The sequence below is a fragment of the Mustelus asterias genome, chromosome 16 (genome assembly GCF_964213995.1).
Source record: "Mustelus asterias chromosome 16, sMusAst1.hap1.1, whole genome shotgun sequence".
NCBI lineage: Eukaryota > Metazoa > Chordata > Chondrichthyes > Carcharhiniformes > Triakidae > Mustelus > Mustelus asterias.
In genome coordinates this window covers 94,850,924-94,872,724 of record NC_135816.1, presented here as the reverse complement: position 1 = coordinate 94,872,724, position 21,801 = coordinate 94,850,924, and the positions used below count along the sequence as shown (strand labels likewise).

The window sequence follows — 21,801 nt, the reverse complement described above, 5'->3', positions numbered from 1 at the left end:
AGACTCGATGGGCCAAGTGTCCTAATTCTGCTCCTATGTCTTATGGTCTTATTTCATAGGAATGCTATCTAACAACCCAACACTGAACCACACATGATGATTTTAGAATAGGCAAGCCCAAGGTTTAATCATAGTGGTCTGCTTTCAAGGAGGAGTGAGAGATGGCAGAGAGAACTTTCGGGAGCATATTTGTGTTTTGGAAGTTTGTTTGTTCATGGCGGACCAAATAAAATGAGGGGTGCAAAAGAATGACGGAGTGCAGAGGTCTGATTCGATTATTGGGCCAGAGGTGGACAGTGGAGGGATTTCAAAACAAAGATGAGAACTTCCAAAATCAAACTACAGCCAGAGTGGGAGCCAATGTAGTTCAGCAAGCACAGATGAATGGGTTTTGGAGCAAGTTAGGATACATGCAGCAGATTTTGATGAGCTCAAGTATGTGGAGCTGAACTTTCCTCCCCTCTCTCTGGCTCTCTCTCTGGTCAAGAAGCCCAATGTTTTGGCTGGACAAACAAGTGGCCCTTTGATCTCACTTGTACAATGGCTCATTTAAGTAACACTGGTCTTGTTGTTATCCCATGCAGGATCCCATTACTTTCTGGAATCACAGCTTTGGGTCCTCCTTTAAAGAAACAGTGCCCCTTTTGTCAGGCTGCTGGCTGGAGGTTGCTGCCTCCTGACACCACTTTTCATGGTCTGCTTTAAACAGGCTTTCTATTGTTCATTATCAATTATGCTGCACACTGCCACGCTTAAAGGCACAGTCCATTTTCCTGACCCGCTCACTAACTGTGGCAGCTGGCCGAGAATCATACAGCAAAGAAGACTATTCAGCCCATTGGATCTATGTTGGCGTTTTTTAAGAGAGCCACCCAATTAGTCCATCCCAAAACCTTTTCCATAATCAGGACATTTTTGTAAAATATGATTGATTCCCCTTCCCAGCCCTTCATGTAACACAGTTTAGATCACAGTAACTCACCGGGTAAAAACATTTCCCTTATCATCCCAGCTTATTTCACCAATTGTCTTAAATTGGTGAGCTCCGGGTGACTGATCATCCTGTCGCTGGAATCCAGGTTTCCTTATTTACTCTAACAAAACCCTTTAATGATTTTGAACAACTATTATAATTTCACGTGATCTTCTCCGGCTTCAAGAACAAGAAGCCAGTTTCTCTCATCTTTCCACCGAACTGAGGACTCTCAACTTTGGTTCCATTCTGACGTTGTGCTGTTAGAAAGGCTGCGTTTTGGAGGAAATGTTAAATCGAACCCTCTCTGCTAGTCACAGAAAATTACATGGCTCCGTGTAAAGAGAAGCATCATTCCACCAATACCACTAAAAAAGATGACTGAGTCATTATATTGCTGTTCGTAGGGGCTTGTCACTCACCAAATTTTGAAAGCACGTCACTAGATTCGGTTTTGTATGCACCCTCTCTGGGATCTTGACCACGTCCTAAAGTGTGGTGGTCATGATGTGGAGATGCCGGCGTTGGACTGGGGTAAACACAGTAAGAGTTTTAACAACACCAGGTTAAAGTCTAACAGGTTTATTTGGCAGCAAATGCCATTAGCTTTTGGAGCGCTGCTCCTTCGTCAGATGGAGTGGAAATTTGCTCTCAAACAGGGCACAGAGACACAAAATCAAGTTACAGAACATTGATTAGAATGCGAATCTCTACAGCCAACCAGGTCTTAAAGATACAGACAATGTGAGTGGAGGGACATTAAGCACAGGTTAAAGAGATGTGTATTGTCTCCAGACAGGGCAGCCAGCAAGTCCAGGAGGCAAGCTGTGGGGGTTACTGATAGTGTGATATAAAGGATGTCCCGAGGCATGGTACATTAGGGAAACCATGCAGACACTACGACAACGGATGAATGAACACCGCTCGACAATCACCAGGCAAGACTGTTCTCTTCCTGTGGGGGAGCACTTCAGCGGTCACGGGCATTCAGCCTCTGATCTTCGGGTAAGCGTTCTCCAAGGCGGCCTTCACGACACACGACAGCGGTGTCACTGAGCAGAAACTGATAGCCAAGTTCCGCACACATGAGGACGGCCTAAACTGGGATGTTGAGTTAGTGTGACACAAACTCAACATCCCGGTTTAGGCCGTCCTCATGTGTGCGGAACTTGGCTATCAGTTTCTGCTCAGCGACTCTGCGCTGTTGTGAAGGCCGCCTTGGAGAACGCTTACCCGAAGATCAGAGGCTGAATGCCCGTGACCGCTGAAGTGCTCCCCCACAGGAAGAGAACACTCTTGCCTGGTGATTGTCGAGCGGTGTTCATTCATCCGTTGTCGTAGTGTCTGCATGGTTTCCCCAATGTACCATGCCTCAGGACATCCTTTATGTCACACTATCAGTAACCCCCACAGCTTGCCTCCTGGACTTGCTGGCTGCCCTGTCTGGAGACAATACACATCTCTTTAACCTGCGCTTAATGCTCCCTCCACTCACATTGTCTGTATCTTTAAGATCTGGTTGGCTGTAGAGATTCGCATTCTAATCAATGTTCTGTAACTTGATTTTGTGTCTCTGTGCCCTGTTTGAGAGCAGATTTCCATTCCATCTGACGAAGGAGCAGTGCTCCGAAAGCTAATGGTATTCGCTACCAAATAAACCTGTTGGACTTTAACCTGGTGTTGTTAAAACTCTTACTAAAGTGTGGTGCCCAGGATGAGACACAATACTCCAGCTCGGGCATAATTAGTGATTCCTCCATCATTAAAACCAAAAGATCTCTTCTATATTTAAAAAGAAAAACAGCCTAATTCATGCCATCTCCAAAGATGTGCATATGTGAACTCTGGGTCTCTGTTTCTGCCCCACCTTGCAAGACAGACGTAAGAAGAGGTTGATAAGGTTTTGCTTTATTTTCTCTATTCTTTTATGGGATGTGGGAAGTCACTGCTGACGTCAGCATTTGCTGCCCATTCTTAATCGTATGTGAATTGAGTGGCTCGTTCTGCCATTTCAGAGGGCAGTTCAGAATCAAGCACATGATTATGGGTCACAGCAATTGATGATCGTTTCATGGTCACCATTACTGCGACCAGCTTTTAATTCCAGATTTTATTTGACTTCCTTGCTCTTTTTCTCTCTGTGGGTATTATGAGGGAACCACAATTTATCCCAGGGCTGAGCAACTTAGTCTCATCCCATACACTACACTGATGATAAGGGATGTGAAATAAAAAATCTGGCATCTCTTTGGCCCTCTTTACAACCTCAGGACATCCCGAAGTGTTTTAACAGCCAGTGGATCTCTTCTGAAGCCAGGTCACTGTTGCAATATAGATCCTTGCTGCAGACAATTTGCAAACAGTAAGATCCAACAAAACAGCAACTTTGGTGATGGCCAGATCATCTGTTATATTGATGTTGGTGCCTGTGTGGGGGGATAATATTGGCCAAGGACACCGTGTACAACTCTTGTGTTCTGATAACGGGATAAGAATGCAAAAAGACATCAGGAATTCTCCAAGATTCCATCAACTGCTTCAGCACAGCTTGTTAACTTGGCATGAGAGCCTAACATCATTGTCCAAAGATCCACTCTGTAAATGAACAACTTAATTTACTTGCATCATTCAGAGAGTAGGACGCTCTTCGGAGGTGCAGAATTAGAAAGCATTCACGCAGAGAGCCAAAAGAAAAATTCGTCAAGGAGGTAACTTCACAGGAGCACAGCTGGAGTATTCTGTGCAGTTCTCATAGAATCCCGACAGTCCAGAAGGAGCCCATTCGGCTCCTTGAGTTTGCACCAACCACAATCCCACCCAGTCCTTACTAATCCCCCTGACACTAAGGGGCGATTTAGCATGGCCAATCCACCCCACCTGCACATCTTTGGAAACTCAATTCACATACAATCCACCTAACCCACACATTTCTGGTCAACACAATACAGGAAAGACTGGGTGCAGAGGAGGTTTACAAGAATGTTGCCAGGGCTAGAAAAGGGTAGCTATGAAGAGAGATTGGATAGGTTGGGGTTATTTTCCTTGGAACAAAGGTGGCTGAGGGATGACTTAACAGAGGTGTACAAAATGATAATGAGAGGAGATAGAGTGGACAGTATTAAATTGTTTCCCATGGCGGAGAATTCTAGAACATGGTAACATAGCATCATATAGCATAGAAAAGGCCCTTTGGCCCATCGAGTCTGCATCGAGAATAGCTGCCACGAAAGGCGCACTAATCCCATAGGCTTGAAAGTTTTGATATTTCAGCTGTTCATGCAAATATTTTTTAAAAGGTTGTAAGGTTTCCAGCCTCGACTACCATTCCAGACAGTCCATTCCAGGTTCCCACCACCCTCTGAGTGAAAAGGTTTTTCTCAAATCCCCTCTGAATCTCCTATAAGTTTCCCCTAAAACTGTGCCTCCTCGTGATTGATCCCTCAACCAACGGAAAACAGCTGCTCCCTACACACCCTGTCTATACCCCTCAATCTTTTGCACCTCAATTGTGTCCTCCCTCAGCCTTCTCTGCCCTAAAGAAAACAATCCAAACCTATCCAGTCTCTCATTCTAGCTCAAATGCTCTATTAGGCAACATGCTGGTGAACCTCCTCGGTACACCCTCTCGTGCTATTACATTCTTCCTATAGTGAAGTGACCAGAACTGCACACAGTACTCTAGCTGCGGTCTAACCAACGCTCTCTGTACAACTCTAACATTACCTCCTTGCTCTTATACTTCATATGACTGATAAAAGCATATCCCTTCTTAACTAATCTGTTCACCTACTCTGCATCTTCAGGAATCTGTGAATAATTATCCCAAGATCCCTCAGCTATCAAATGTCCTGACATTCTTGTTTCTTAACCAAAGTGCATCATCTCACACTTATTAGGGTTAAATACCATTTGCTACTGTCTGCCCATCTGACCAACCCATCTATATCTTCCTGTAACCTAGAACCATCTTTGTTCTTCTTTGTTAACCATCCTACCAATCTTGGTGTCTGCAAACTTAACACTCATCCCACATTTTTATGTATGCCATTTATGTATCTAACAAACAATAAGATTCCACAGTACTGACCCTTGTGGCACACCGCTGGACACCGACCCTCCAGTCAAACAGCCTTCTATCACTACCCATCGTGTCCTATCACGAACCCAGTTTCTGATCCATCTCGCCAAGTTTCCCTGAATTCCATGTGCTTTAACCTTCTCAATCAGTCTCTCAGGTTTTAAAGTTTATTTATTGTCACAAGTAGGCTTACATTAACACTGCGATGCAGTTACTGTGAAAATCCCCTAGCCGCCACACTCCGGCACCTGTTCGGGTACACCGAGGGAGAATTTAGCAGGGCTAATGCATCTAACCACATTTTTTGGACTGTGGGAGGAAACCAGAGCACCCAGAGGAAACCCACACAGACACAGGGAGAACGTGCAGACTCCGCACAGAATGTCCCAAGCCGGGAATTGAACTGGGACTCTGGTGCTGTGAGGCAGCAGTACTAAGCACTGTGCTACCTTGCCCCCTGTCAAAAGTTTCGCTGAAATTCATACAAACTACATCAACTGAACTTTCCTCAGCCACAAACCTGATCACATTTTCAAAAAAATTCTTAAATTTGTTAGGCATGACCTCCCTCTGAAAAAACCAAGCTGACTATCCATAATTAATCCATGCCTTTCCAAGTGGATATGAACTCTCTTCTTCAGAATTTTCTCCAGTAGTTTCCCTACTACTGACGTCAGACTCACCAGTCTATAATTTCTTGGTTCATCTTGATCACTATCTTAAAAAGTGCAACCACATTAGCGGTCCTTCAGTCCTCTGGCACTTCCCCCGTGGACAGAGAGGAATTAAAAATTTCTGTCAGAGCTCCTACAATTTCCTGCCTCCCATAGCAGCCTGGAATGCAATTTTTCTGGGCCAGGGGATTGTCGATTTTTAAGCCTGTCAGAGTCTCCAATACCTTCCCATTTCCTTTCTCAAACTGTGCAAGTTCTTCATTCCCTTTCCTGAATTCTGTACCTACGTTCTCCTTTTCCAGAGTGAAGACCGAAGAGAAGTCTTCATTTAACCCTTCCAATATCCTGCGGCTTCACACACAGATTGTCCCCTTGGTCCCTACTCCGACAAAGGGTCATCTGGACTCGAAACATCAGCTCTTTTCTCTCCTTACAGATGCGGACAGGCCTGCTGAGATTTTCCAGCATTTTCTCTTTTGGTTTCAGATTCCAGCATCCGCAGTAATTTGCTTTTATTTTGGTCTCTGCTATTTCCCTGGTTTATCTATTCCCTTTAATGTATTTATAAAACAGCTTGGGATTCTCCCTAATCTTACTCACAAGTCCTTTTTCATGTCCCATTTTGCTCTCCTAATTGCTTCTTTAAGTTCCCGCTTTCACTTCCTATATGCCTCTAGGGCTGCAGCTGAATTGCTCCTTTTGGATTGCTAAAAATCTCTCTTCTTCCTCATCCAATCGTGAATTGACCTCGACATCCAGGGTTCTCTGAACTTATTACCCCTACATTCCACCTTAAAGAGTACATGTTCAACCTGTACTCTCACCAGCTCCTTTTTGAATGTCCCCGACTGCTTCACTGTAGACTTTCCTGCAAAGAGCTGTTCCCAGTCGATGTTGGCCAGATCCTGCTATATTTTAATTAAATCTGCCTTCCCACAAACCAAAAGCCACATTTTGCAAGTCATCTTTCTCCTTGTCCATAACATATTTCGCCCAAGGATCCTCTACTCCAGAATGCTGAGTTGCCAGTCCTGCCCTCTATCTGTCAATCCATGCCTTTAACGGATCAGTCTTCCCTAATACATCCGCTGAACTGGGCTGTTCTAATGCTCAGATGTCCGACCTGCCTCCTTGAATTTTGTATAATCTTAAGCCCACCTTAAAACTCTGCTGCCCCTTTACTAATTCTCATCGTTCACCAACTTCTACTGGGTACCATCTCAATTTTAAAATTCTTATCCTTGTTTTCAGATCCCTCCATGGGAATTTTCCTTTCCGATCTCCATAACCTGCTCCAACCCCATAATCCTGTGAAGTCTTTGCACTTCTCCAATTCCGGCTTCTGCTCCATCCCTAATTTTTGTCATTCCACCATTGGCTAGCTTGCCTGAGGCTCTCCTGGCCCTAAACCCTCTCCTTAAAAACTTCTTTGTCGGTCACCCGCTCCATTTAAAACCTTTCTTTCACTGTTGCTGGATCAAAATCCTGTAACTCTCTTCCTGACAGCACAGTGGATGCCCCTACGCCGTGTGGGTTAGATACAGAGTAAAACTCTCTCTATTGTGTCCCCATCAAACACTCCCAGGACAGGTACAGCACAGGGTTAGATACAGAGTAAATCTCCTGCAACACTGTCCCCATCAAACACTCCCAGGACATATACAGCATGGGGTTAGATACAGTGTAAAGCTCTGCCTACACAGCCACTTGCTAAAGTAGAACACCTATTCTGAAACGCTTCAGGAGGTGCTATCCTTTATTGAAAGGAGACTGCAATACAAGAGTAAGGAGCTCGTGATGCAATTATATTAGGGCTTTGGCGAGACCACATGGAGTACTGTATGCAGTTTTATCCTGATGAAAGGTAGGATATACTTGCATTCATGGTGGTGAAAAGGGTTCACTAACTGATTCCTGCGATGAGTGGTCTATCCTAGGAGGTCAGAAAAAGGAAGGTGCATTTATGCTTGCCTTTGAAAGAATGAGACACGATCTCATTACAAAGTATAAATTCTTTGAAGGTTTGAAGAGTAGCTGCTGGGAGTTCTTTCCCCTCTGGCTGGGAGTGTCAAGAACTAGGGGTTATAGTCACAGGGTAACAGTTCTGTTAGTTAGGACTGAGGGGAGGAGAAATTTCTTTATTCTGAGGGGTATGGCTGCTTCACTCACTTGAGTATATTCAGGACTGAGATTGCTATTTTTGGCCATTAATGGAATCAAGAGTAATGGGGAGCGAGCTGGTCATTAAAACTGCAACTCATCTGTACTGGGGTAGGGATTGCACCCTAGGTGGCTTGTTCTCTGTTCTCCTTGATACTCTACTCTGGATTGCCTGCGAAAGGAGTAGAAGAAAGAATAGGTACATGGAATTACACAGGATGTACAGCAAAGAAAAAAAACAGCTCATTCAGATCTATGCCTACGCTTTACAGAAACCTCCTCCTACCCATTTCTTCGAATCCAGCAGCATAACCAGCACATTCTTTCCTCTTTTAACCCACCTTGGCCCAAAATTGCACAATCGTAAAGGTTGGCATCCGCGACTTCTTGTCTAGCAGAGATCAACAAATTCAGCCAAGAGCAAAGATTGCTGAACAGCCTCCGAGTTTCATAGAATCGTACAACTGTTACTGGAGGAGGCCATTTGGCCCATTACATCAGTGCAAGGTCTCTTCAATAACAGCTCAGCTAGTCACACTTATTTTCCATTTTTCCATGGGGTATGGGCATCAGGGAGGGCCAGCATTGTTGAGCATCCATACTTAAACTTGAATGCAGTGGCTTGTTAGGCCATTTCAGACTGCAACTGAAAGTTGACCACATGGCTGTGGATCTAGAATAGCATGCAGGCCAGAAGGATAAGCTTTCCAACTCTAATGGGACGTTAGGAGATCACGTGGATTTTTATCACAATCGATGACAGTCATAATTTCTACGGCAGATTTTCAATTCCATATTTTTTAAATTTTGAATTGAATTCAAAATTCCACCAGCTGCCATGGTAGGATTTCAACCCGTGTCCCCTGGGCATCGTCTGGGTTTCTGTATGACTTAGCCAGTGACATTGGCATTATGACACCGTCTCTCACGTTCCTGCTTTATCTTTGTAAAGCTGAAAGCATTTTCCCTTCAGGTGCTTATCCAATTCCCAGACTCGGAAGCATCTGCCTCCACTACATTGAGACAATGCATTCCAGATCCTGACCCTTGCTGTGCAAAAAAATAAAAACTTTTCTTTGCATTATCGATGTTACTTTTGTCAACTCTTAAGTTGGTACCCTCATTACAGTGCCAACAGGAGCAAATTATTCTCAAGCGATGTTGTCTCGACCCGTTCCCTCCTTGTGATTTTTACGTTCCTTGCAACTATCTCCGAGGAAAACATACCCAACTGCTCCATTCTCTTACCCACCTAACTGAAGTTCAAGTTCTCACTTGTATTATCAACCTGACATCTGTCACTCGCACAGTTTTTCACTTCATCTTACACTCACGGCATCCAGGAGGCTCTGGGTTTGGTTGTCGCCTGCACGATTTTTCCACTTCACCTTACCCTCTCAACATCCTTCTCATGGGAATGCACCCGGTCCCTCTTCAAAAGTCAGCCCATTGATCCGGTCGAACATAGGGAACAAAGGATTGAAGCGCAGGAGTAGGCCACTCGACCTTCGAACATGTCCTGCCATTTAATAAGATCGTGGCTGATCTGGTTGTCTTGTCACCTCCTGTCTGCCCCCATAACCATGGACTGCCCGATCTGACCAAAACTTATCTAGCTGACCCTTGAATAAATACAAAGACCCAGTCTCCAATGGTCACTGGGCAAGAAAATTCTGCTGACTACTGGTCCTCAAAAAAATATCATGTTTGTCTGCAGGATAGGCATGTGCCTGTAAAAAGGAAAGGTAGGATTCGAGAGCCGTGGATAACCAGGGAAATTGAGGATCTGATTAAAATGAAAAGGGAGGCGTACGTTAAGTCCAGGCAACAGAAAACAGATGGAGCTCTGGAGGAATACAGAGAGAGTAGGAAAGACCTCAAACGGGGAGTTAGAAGGACAAAAAGAGGTCACGAGATGTTCTTGGCAGGCAGGATTAAGGCGAATCCTAAGGCATTCTATTCATACGTTAGGAACAAAAGAGTTGTCAGGGAGAAAATCGGACCTCTCAGGGACAAAGGAGGGGAATTATGCTTAGAACCCAAGGGAATAGGGGAGATCCTAAATGAATACTTTGCATCGGTATTCACGAAGGAGAGGGGCGTGTTAACCGGGAGTGTCTCGGAGGGAGGTGTTGACCCGTTAGAGAAAATCTCCATTACAAGAGAGGAAGTGTTAGGTTTTTTAGGGAACATTAAAACTGACAAAGCCCCAGGGCCTGATGGCATCTATCCTCGACTGCTCAGGGAGATGAGAGATGAAATTGCTGGGCCTCTGACGGAAATCTTTGTCGCTTCTTTGGACACGGGTGAGGTCCCTGAGGATTGGAGAATAGCGAATGTGGTCCCGTTGTTTAAGAAGGGTAGCAGGGATAACCCAGGAAATTATAGGCCGGTGAGCTTGACGTCCGTGGTAGGGAAGTTGTTGGAGAGGATTCTTAGAGACATGATGTAAGTGCATTTAGAAAGGAACAATCTCATTAGTGACAGACAGCATGGTTTTGTAAGAGGGAGGTCGTTCCTTACAAATTTGGTGGAGTTTTTTGAGGAAGTGACAAAAACGGTTGATGAAGGAAGGGCCGTGGATGTCGTCTATATGGATTTCAGTAAGGCATTTGACAAAGTCCCACATGGCAGGTTGGTTAAGAAGGTTAAGGCTCATGGGATACAAGGAGAAGTGGCTAGATGGGTGGAGAACTGGCTTGGCTATAGGAGACAGAGGGTAGTGGTCGAAGGGTCTTTTTCCGACTGGAGGTCTGTGACCAGTGGTGTTCCGCAGGGCTCTTTACTGGGACCTCTGCTATTTGTGATATATATAAATGATTTGGAAGAAGGTGTAACTGGTGTAATCAGCAAGTTTGCGGATGACACGAAGATGGCTGGACTTGCGGATAGCGAAGAGCATTGTCTGGCAATACAGCAGGATATAGATAGGCTGGAAAATTGGGCGGAGAGGTGGCAGATGGAGTTTAATCCGGATAAATGCGAAGTGATGCATTTTGGAAGAAATAATGTCGGGAGGAGTTATACAATAAATGGCAGAGCCATCAAGAGTATAGAAACACAGAGGGACTTAGGTGTGCAAGTCCACAAATCCTTGAAGGTGGCAACACAGGTGGAGAAGGTGGTGAAGAAGGCATATGGTATGCTTGCCTTTATAGGACGGGGTATAGAGTATAAAAGCTGGAGTCTGATGATGCAGCTGTATAGAATGCTGGTTAGGCCACATTTGGAGTACTGCGTCCAGTTCTGGTCGCCGCTACCAGAAGGACGTGGAGGCGTTAGAGAGAGTGCAGAGAAGGTTTACCAGGATGTTGCCTGGTATGGAGGGTCTTAGCTATGAGGAGAGATTGGGTAAACTGGGGTTGTTCTCCCTGGAAAGACGGAGAATGAGGGGAGATCTAATAGAGGTGTACAAGATTATGAAGGGGATAGATAGGGTGAACGGTGGGAAGCTTTTTCCCAGATCAGAAGTGACGATCACGAGGGGTCACGGGCTCAAGGTGAGAGGGGCAAAGTATAACTCAGATATTAGAGGGATGTTTTTTACACAGAGGGTGGTGGGGGCCTGGAATGCGCTGCCAAGTAAGGTGGTGGAGGCAGGCACGCTGACATCGTTTAAGACTTCCCTGGATAGTCACATGAGCAGCCTGGGAATGGAGGGATACAAACGATTGGTCTAGTTGGACCAAGAAGCGGCACAGGCTTGGAGGGCCGAAGGGCCTGTTTCCTGTGCTGTACTGTTCTTTGTTCTTTGTCTTCAAAGGGAGACCTCTGCCTTTCACTAGAGTCACTTAACCTAGGTTCTAACATGAAGAAAACAGCAGAACTGCAGAAGTGAGGCAAGAGTGACAGCCCTTGATATTATGATCGTGATGAATGGCGGAGCAGGGTTGAAGGGACAAATGGCTTCCTCCAGCTCTATCTTCTATGTTAAGGCAGCATTTGACTTAACGTGGCATCAAGGAATGTGAACAAAACTGGAGTCAATGGGAACCAAGTGGAATATTCTCTGTTAGCTGGAGTCATACCTGGCACAAACAAAGATAGTTGTGGTTGAGGGAGGTCAAATATCTCAGTTCCAAGACATCACTACAAGAGTTTCTCAGTGAAGTGTCCTAGGCCAACCATCTTCAGCTGCTTTATCGTGACCTTCCTTCCATTATAAGGTCAGAAGTGTGATGATTGCACAATGTTCAGCACCGTCCACAACTCCTGAGATAGGGAAGCAGCTTATGTACAAATACAGCAAGAACTGGATCATATCCCAGTTTGGGCTGACAAGTGGCAAGTAATATTCACGCTACACAGTGCCAGACAATTACCAACTCCAACAAGAGAGAAGTTAACCACCATTCAATGACATTCTATAGTCATAGAGGTTCACAGCATGGAAACAGGCCCTTTGACCCAACTTGTCCATGCCACCCTTCTTTTTAAAAACCCATAAGCTAGTCCCAATTGCCCGCATTTGGCCCATATCTCTCTATACCCATCTTCCCTGTGTAACTGTTTAACGCTTTTTAAAAGTCAAAATTGTACCCACCTCTACTACTACCTCTGGCAGCTTGTTCCAGACACTCACCACCCTCTGTGAAGAAATTGCCCCTCTGGACACCTTTGTATCGCACCCCTCTCACCTTAAACCTATGCCCTCTAGTTTTAGACTCCCCTACCTTTGGGAAAAGATATTGATTATCTAGCTGATCTATGCCCCTCATTATTTTGTAGACCTCTAAGATCACCCCTCAGCCTTCTACGTTTCAGAGACAAAAGTCCCAGTCTATTCAGCCTCTCCTTACAACTCAAACCATCAAGTCCCAATAGCATCTTAGTAAATCTTTTCTGCACACTTTCTAGTTTAATAATATCCTTTCAATAATAGGAACCAGAACTGTACACAGTATTCTAAGTGTGGCCTTACCAATGTCTTGTACAACTCCAACAAGACGTCCCAACTCCTGTATTCAATGTTCTGACCAATGAAACCAAGCATGCTGAATGCATTCTTCATCACTCTGTCCACCTGTGACTCCACTTTCAAGGAGCTTTGAACATGTACCCCTAGATCTCTTTGTTCTGGAACTCTTCCCAACGCCCTACCATTAACTGAGTAAGTCCTGCCCTGGTTCAATCTACCAAAATGCATCACCTTGCATTTATATAAATTAAACTCCATCTGCTTCTCGTCAGCCCACTGGCCCAATTGATCAAGATCCCATTGCAATGCAATATAATCTTCTTCACCGTCCACTATGCCACCAATTTCCATCACTGAATCCCCCACTGTCAACATCCTGGGGGTTACCATTGACCAGAAACTGAAATGGACTCGCCATGCAAATACTGTGGTTATAAAGATGTCAGAGGCTCGAACTCCTGCGGTGAGTAACTCATTTCTTGACTCACCAAAGCCTGTCCATCATCTACACGGTACAAGTCAAGAGTATAACGGAATACTTTCCACTTGCCTGCGCAAGTACAGGTCCAACAACACTCGAAGCTTGATACCAACCAGGAAAAAGCAGCTCACTTGATTGGCATCCCATCGACAAACAATCACTCCCTCCACGACTGATGCAGTGACAGCCGTGTGTACTATCTACAAGACACGCTGCAGGAACTCAACAACGTTCCTTCGGCAGCACCTTCCAAACCTAAGACCATTACCATCTAGAAGGTCAAAGGTAACAGGCACACAGGAACACCACCATCTGGAGGTTCCCCTCCAGGTAACCTGCCATTCTAACTTGGAAATATATCGCTGTTCTTTCACTGTTGCTGCATCAAAATCCTGGAATTCCCTCCCCAATAGCACTGAAGGTGTATCTAAACCACAGGGGTTGCAGTGACTGAAGAAGGGAGCTCAGGCGATTCGGGATGGGCAATGAATGCTGGCCCAGCCAGGAACATCCAGACCAAATGAATGAATATAAAAAAAAGTTTGAGTCTCACCCAGAAGAGGAAACATCCTATCCAATCAAGTACCCTCAGGATTTTATACGTCTCAATCAGATTATATCTCATCCTTCTAAACTCCAGTGCGCGTAGTCCCAACCTGTTTTAACTTTTCTTCCGAAGATAAGCCCCTCATTCCAGGAATGAGGTATGTGAATCTTCTCTGAAGTGCTTGCAATGCAATTATATCCCCTTTCAAATAAGACAACCAAAACTGCACACAGTATCCAGTATCACCAATCCCTGTAGGGCGAGCTGCAGTAAAACATTTATATTCCATACCCCTTGCAATGAATGCAAACATTCCATTTGCTTTTCCAAACAATCACTGTGTCTGCATACTAGCTTTCCATGCAATTTTGCTTTGGATTTGTTCTCACCTCAATGGAATTGGTGCCAGTTTAGTGCCTTGTTCCTCATCCTTTTCCATTGCTCACCTAAAGCTTATGATACTTTGATCACTGATCCTGGTCGTTTTCTTAGCTGACACATGATGGACCTGACCCATGGCATTCCCAAGAAACACATATAGCAAAGTGCCCTTGCCCCTTGGACCGGAAAGATGTTGAGATCAAAAAACTTCTGCTGTACACAGGCACATAAACCCTTCCCGTTCTCAGATCTTTATCCTATTATGTCCCCTGTCGACACTCAGATGACAACTCCCTCATTATCACTACACTTTAGCCTCTACATATTGCTGCGATTTCCCTGCAAATTCTGTTTTCCATATCTTTCCTGCTAGTTGATGGCCTATAGGTATGTACAATTAGTGTACCAAAACTTTTATTGCTGGTATGGCTCATACACATGTAAAAAAGGGGAAAGTGTCTTCGTCTGTTTGATAATCAATCATTCTTCAAAATTGCAACAGGCGCTTGTTTGATTGGAGCCTTCAATGTATCTCACTCTCCGCCTGGTGCATTTCTTTGTCTCAGAGCCTGATCTCTCGCCGAATGGGTATTCTACTCTGACTCACTGCAAACCCATGAATTCGCTCATGCCAGGCAGCTCACCGACTACCGGAAGCGGTCGCCACTTACCGGATATCCATCGGCTCCTCGCCCTCTTCGAGACGGCCGCTGTTCGGGTCCACGCTGCCGAAGGTGAATGAGATGCAGCTCCGCCGGCGGGGATATTCTGACTTGCGCCTGCGCTGTGCTGGGGAAGCCCCAGGTCTGTCGCGGGCCAGGCCCTGGGGTGCTTTCGGTGGATGCTGCTCCTGGCCCCGCAGACCAGCCACCGACACCAGCACCTTCCCCGGTTCGTCCATGTCCTGGCTCCAGCCCTCCGAGCGCGACCACACCAGCCCGCCAGCCTGTCCGGCAGCACGATCCCACTCCACCTCCTGGCACAGCACGGCCTCCTCTACCCGCTGTTGCTGCTCATCTACAATCAGGATCCTCCGCTTTTCAGAGAACTAGAAAGAGAGAGATATGTATAGACAGCCTGTTAGTATTAGTGCGAGAGAGGTACTAACACATGAATGATCAGATCAACGGGCACATCAGTCAACCTCGTCACTGGGTATATCACGGTGGCCAGCAGAGAAGAAAATCACAAACCACAGGCAAGAGAGCAAATACCTGGCCGCATTTATTCACGAGCTCACACTGATCCTAATGAATGGGGAAATACTCAGGTTGCACAAAACCTAGTAATATCATCAAACTATCAACCAAGAGTCAATCCAAATTTCACACCTATCGAGGTCTGGAAGACACTTGCGGTGTAAATTTACACAGGTATTTCTTGTCCATTGGGTTTTGCTGCACTCTGGATGAGAGTGTCTGAAAAAAATGCATTCCCCAACAGTTCACGGTAAATGTACTCCTGGATTTAAGGCTGAATCGAAGGCAGTTAATAAGCAGCCGCGGCTCAGGCCGAACATCTTCGACTCAGTGTAAAAAAAAGGGTCAGGTGTTGTAGGCCCTGCCTCTAGAGACTTGAGTCCACAATCCAGGCTGATGCTCCCCCAGCAATAAACTGACAGTGAGACACACTATCAGAGGGTTATCGCTGCCATGAAAAATACCTGTATTTCTGTCGCGCCTTTCATGACCAATGGACACCACAAAGTGCTTCATAGCCAAAGTATTTTGGAAATGTCGTTATTGTCATGCATGGAGCACAGCAGTCAGTGTGTGCGCAGCATGATCCCACAAACGGCATGAAATAATGACTGGATAACCTTCTTGCTAATACTGACCGACGGATAAATATCAGAACTGTGGTAATTCCCATCATAATTCAAAATGGTGCCATGGGATTTTTCAATTCCACCGGAGGATGACATCTCTTGGCAAAGACAGATCACCTCCCTCAACACGGCACTCACGTATCAGCTTCTTGACTTTGCATGCTCAAGCCCCGGACTGGGGCATGAAAGAAGAAACCTCTGACACAGAGGCAGATGGGCTACTGACCGAACAGAAGCTGACAGCATCAGAGAGACCCACAGGAGCAGTACTGAGATATTGCACACCAGCAGAGAGGCCGTGGTCCATTTTCTCCGTCAATTAGGTAAAGATTCTATGCCACTGTTGTCAGGAGCAGGGGAGTTAGTCCAAGAGTTCTGACCAATTTAGATCATTAAATCAACACCCAAAAGGATCAGATTTTTTCATCATTTTCAGATTGGTGGAAACTTCCTGTACACAAATTGGCTGCCATGTTTATCGTGACCCCCTCAACACCAAGAACCAAGCACTACAATACTCTTGCCCTACCCCGCACACCCTACAAATGCCCTGAACAGGAGATTCCAACTGTGGGTCGCAACTCGTCATGGGATGTGTTTATGGGGGGGGCTCGAGCTCTGAAGCAACAATGGTGGCTTGGACTGAGACTTGACAATTATTTTTCTGTGGCTTTTCTGAGGCCCGATTGGCGTAACAACCACAAGTTGTAATAAAGGTGTATCTTTGTTTTTCTTTTAAACAAAGCAAATCCAGCAGGTTAAATCCCCTGTCCCAGTCAACCACTCAGCCCCCACTCTCAACACCCCTCCCCTCTTGCCAATTTTCCAATGTTCACTCTTGGGTGATGCAAAGTCGGATGCATTAAAATGGGACCACATCGGGACAAGTTTTGGAAACCACTACCCCAGCCCCAAATACACCAAACTATTCTTTTGGAATGCATCAGTGATTTGCTTAAATGCAAGGAGAATTAGAGAAACACCCCTAGAGATATGGGACTATGGAATCTAACTCTAGAGTTAGTGGCTGCAGCTGATACTATGCCAAGATTAGATTGGATAGATGGTTGAAATGGGAAAGGGCAGCTAAAATGGACCAGGAAGATTGCTGGCATGAAGGACAAAACACCAACACTTGGTTGAAGCCAAATCCTCCATTTCCAGTGAACTAAGTTTTCTCACTTTCTTTATCATTATATTAATCACTCTACCACTGCAACACTGATCTTGTCCCTCACATCAATACTGGAAGTAACTTAATATGCTCCTCTGCTCTCGAAAGCTAGCATTATTAGCTTGATGTATTACTCTCAGTATTAGTTGCTCACCGTATTACTTAGTATTACCCTTCACATCAGTGCTGTGCATTAATAACATAGACTCTGAGGGTTACTAATTGCAACAAAATCATAAGAGGGATAGCAGGGTGGATAGTTAGAGGTTTTTCCTAGGGTTGAAGTGTCAGTTAGAAGGAGGAACAGGTTCAAGGTGAGGGGGAAGGTTTAAGAGAGATGTGCGGGGGAAGTTTTTCACGCCAGAGATGGTGGCCGAAGCAGGCACATTAGCAACATTTAAGAGGCATCTGAATGGCTAAATGAATAGGGAGGGAATAGAGGGATACGGACTGAGTAAGGGCAGAAAGTTTCTTTTTAGGTTTGCTAGGGCATCATGCTCGCCACATGTTTGAAGGGCCTGATCTTGTGCCGTACTTTTCTTTGTAACTTACCCCCTGTTCTATTCACTGTCACACGTGTATTCTGAAGATACACCCACCCCCTCTTATTTGTTCCACATTCTCTGAGAATTACTGACTGTATTAATATCCTGCCCCTCGCTCTATTAAATATATCAAAAATCTCGGGACGCATTTTAAAGTTGCTCGATGATACAAAATACTGAAAAGTCATAGACAATGAGAAGAAGACAAATAGACTTTGGGAGCAAAAGTGTGAGACTGGTGCAGTAGACACACATATATCACTGATTAAATTAAACATGCAGTAAAGTGTATGTTTTGGAAGAAAGAATGGGAAGATAACTGATTAATTTTAAAGAGCTTTTAAACCTTACTGTGTATCGGACCCTAGACTTTAGCATCAAGAGCTCAAAAGCAGGAAGTTATTGCTTCAAACCTTGACAAATCACAGGTTGGACCCAGCTGGAGTATCGCGTCCTGTTCCGGTCACAACATTTTAGGAAGGACAGAGAAGTATTGGAGTTTTACAAGAATTAATAAAGCATATGGTATTCTGGGCCACATCTCCCACTCCACCTGACGAAGGAGCAGCACGCTCCGAAAGCTAGTGGCATTTGCTACCAAATAAACCTGTTGGACTTTAACCTGGTGTTGTTAGACTTCTTACTGTGTTTACCCCAGTCCAACGCCGGCATCTCCACATCTTTATTAATAGGGGCCTGGAGTACAAGAACAAAGGGGTTATGCTGAAATTATACAGGACATAATTTAGACCTCAGCTAGAGTATGGTACACAGTTCTGGACACCATACTACAGCAAGGATGTGAACACATTGGAGAGAATGCAGAAGAGGTTTACAAGAATGGTTCCAAGGATGGGAAACTTCAGTTAGGTGGGTAGATTGGGACTCTCCACTTTGGAGAGGAGGAGGCCAGGAGAAAATTTGATCGCGATCAAAATCATGAAAAGATTGGAGAGTAGATAGGCAGAATCTGTTCCTACTCACAAAAGGATCAAGAGCAAGAGGGCACAGGTTTCAAGTAATTTTCAAAAGAAACAAACGTGATGTAAAAAAAAAACATTTTCACATGAGTGGTTCAGGTTGGAACGTGTTTCTTCGAATTGAGGCATTCAAGAGGACACGAGATGATTACTTGAATAGAAACAATGTGCAGGGGTATGGGGGAAAAGGCAGTTGAATGGCACTAAGTCATGATGCTCTTTTGTGAGTCAGTGCTCACAATATGCCAAATGCCCTCCCTCTACAGGGTAACAATTCTGTGAATGGTGCCAGGGAGTCTGTGATCTCCCTTCAGCTCTGGGGAAAATTAACAGAGGTGCTCAAATTCGTGAAGGCTTTTGATGGCGACTGAGAATACTTTCTCATTTACGCTAATAGCTTGGGAACTGGAGGTCACAGACTTAAGGTAACTGCCAAAAGAACCCAATCAGAGGTGAAGAGAATTTTTCATTTTGTAAACACAATGAGTTACAAGGTGGAATGCACTACTTGAAACAAACTTGAGACTAGGGAATTGCAAAACTTCTCAAAAATGCAATGCGATGGGGAAAAAGCAAGGGAGTGGCAGTTGGTAACTCTTACAATAATGCAGCACAGGTCCATTGGACCAAATGGCCTCCCCTTATGGTGTACGTCTAGATAAATCTATCACCGACTGACTTTGCATCTCATGCACTGACACTTGCGGAAACTCACCCCTGCTCTATTACAGACTGTTGATCTCGAACTGAGACTGATAAGGTTTCTCCATTCAGTCTATTACTCACTGTCACTCACACTGAGGATTATTGACAGTGTCAATTCCCCTGCTTCTCATGGGGCTGTTGATGGCATTAATACTCTACCCTTCACACTGAGGATCACAGTTTAATTCTTCTGCTCCTCACATTGAGGGCTGACAGTAATAATTCTCCTTCCCTTACAGAGGATAACTGGGGATTTTCACAGTAACAATTGCAGTGTTAATGTAAGCCTACCTGTGACACAAATAAATAAACTTAAAAACATAAACTTATTATTAATTACCCTGTCTCTCAAGCAGACAGCAATTGAAGGTAATTCATCCCCCTGTCTCTCAGAGGGTCACTGACAGTATTAACCTTCCTGTCCCTCAGGCAGAGGTCAAAGACAGTATTAGAATCATAGTATCTGACAGTGCAGAAGGTGGCCATTTGACCCATTAAATCTGCACTGATCACAATCCCACCCAGGCCCTATCTCCATTACCCCATGCCTTTAACCTAGGATGTCCCCTTGACACTAAGGGGCAATCCAACTAACCTGCACATCTTTGGACTGAGGGAGGAAACCGGAGCACCCGGAGGAAATCCACGCAGACACAAGGAGAACGTGCAAACTCTACAGACAGTGACCCAAGCCGGGAATCAAACCCAGGTCCCTGGCGCCAAGAGGCAGCAGTCCGAACCACTGTGTCACCATTCTGGCCCAAATCGCCTCTCAAACACAGGGACACTGACAGTATTAACCCTCCTGTCCCTCAGACAGATGGTCACTGACAGTTGTAATTCCCCGTCCCTCAAAAAATGTCATGATGTGGAGGGACGAAATGTGGAAATGAGGGACTGGGGTAAACACAGTAAGAAGTTTCACAACACCAGGTTGGTGTGTCAATGGTAGTATTAACCAACCTGTCCCTCAGACATACGGTCAATGGCATCATTATTCCTCCGTCCCTCAGAGTCACTGACATTATTAACCCTTCTGTCCCTCAGAGGGTCAATGGCAGTTTTAGCCCCCGTTCCTCAGAGTCCCTGACAGTATTAATTCCCCTCTCAGACAGAGGGTGAATAACAGTATTAACACCCCAGTCCCTCAGGGGGTCACTGACAGTATTAATGCCCCTATTCGACAGTCACTGATAGTATTAATTCCCCTATCCGCAGACTGTCACTGGCAGTATGAACACCCCGTCCCTCAGACAGACAGAGGGTCACCGATAATGTTAATCTCCCTGTCCCGACAGTATTAACCCCCTCCGCCCCCTCTCCTCTCTCACTGACCTGCTGCCGCTCTCTGCCGGAGACCCCGCTCCTGTTCTGGGCCTGTGTTGCGGGATAAAGCGGGCAGGGGGTCTGCCCGGGCCGGGCCGCCTCCTCCTCCAGCTGCTGGATTTGCACCTTTACCACCTCATCCTGCTCCTCCTCCGGCTGCTGCTCCTGTTTGACGGCGCAGGGCGCGGCCAGGCCCAGAGCGGGGCCCTGCTGCTGTTGTTGTCTCCTCCTCCTGCGCCTTTCCTCCTCCTCGGACCCTGCCTCCAGGCCGCTTGCTCCGGCTCCAGTTCCCGGTCCCGGTCCAGCTCGGTGACACTGCGCCGCGGGTCCACTCGGCTTCCCCGCCGCTGCCGCCGCCATGTTGATCGCAGCCGAGGAACAACACAGAGAAACGTCACGGCGCGCGGCCCCGACAGCGCGCGCCCTCCCTCACCAACTGCCGTTTGAGCAGGCGAGAATGCGCACACGCATGCGATCGGAGACGTGCTCGCTCCTCCCACGCGCAGCGCCTTTCTTTGTACGGCGGGACCTCTGTGCGCATGCGTCGAAGGGAGCCTCAGTCCCTGCCCTTTACATTTTCTGATCCCAGAGCTGCTGCGCATGCTTATTCGTCCGTTCACGCCTCTTACTGCGCATGCTTACTCTTCCTTTCACGCCCCTCCCCAGTCAGGGAGTCCAGACTGACATTTCGTCCCTCCCACCGCCTTGATTCACATCCAGCCCCACCCACCACCTTGATTGACATCCTGCTCCTCACCCCGCCCTGATTGACATCTCGCCCCACCTCCCGCACTGATTGACATCTCGCCCCTCCCCTCCACTCTGATTGACATCTCTTTCCCCTCGCCCCAGCAATGGCCTTACGTCACTGAGCGAACGTACGTACGTTCTTCACCGCCCACTACGCCCGCCCCCTACAGGTTGGGTAGGGTCTGTACAGGTACCCCTCCCCGCCCCGCCCTCGCCCCCTACAGGTGAATGAGGACCAGTGCAGCTCCTTTCTTCCGGATTGTTGGTTTCCTCATCACCCC

General features: G+C 46.0%; 1 protein-coding gene across 6 annotated transcripts in view; it reads right to left on the bottom strand.

Annotated features, from left to right (window-relative positions):
• Positions 1–21,291, bottom strand: part of LOC144505306 (uncharacterized) — a 65,298-nt gene extending 44,007 nt beyond the window's left edge. For 2 of the 6 annotated variants that reach the window (XM_078231417.1, XM_078231418.1), the window contains exons 1-2: positions 20,780–21,209; positions 14,884–15,260 (exon numbers count right to left, since the gene is read on the bottom strand). In XM_078231417.1, coding sequence (XP_078087543.1) covers positions 14,884–15,260; positions 20,780–21,130 — 728 coding nt within the window. In that variant the 5' untranslated portion in view covers positions 21,131–21,209. Of the gene's footprint in view, positions 1–14,883; positions 15,261–20,779 lie in introns of all 6 variants that reach the window. The other 4 variants (XM_078231421.1, XM_078231419.1, XM_078231422.1 and 1 more) reach the window with 4 other exon arrangements.
• Between the last annotated feature and the right edge of the window lie 510 nt (positions 21,292–21,801).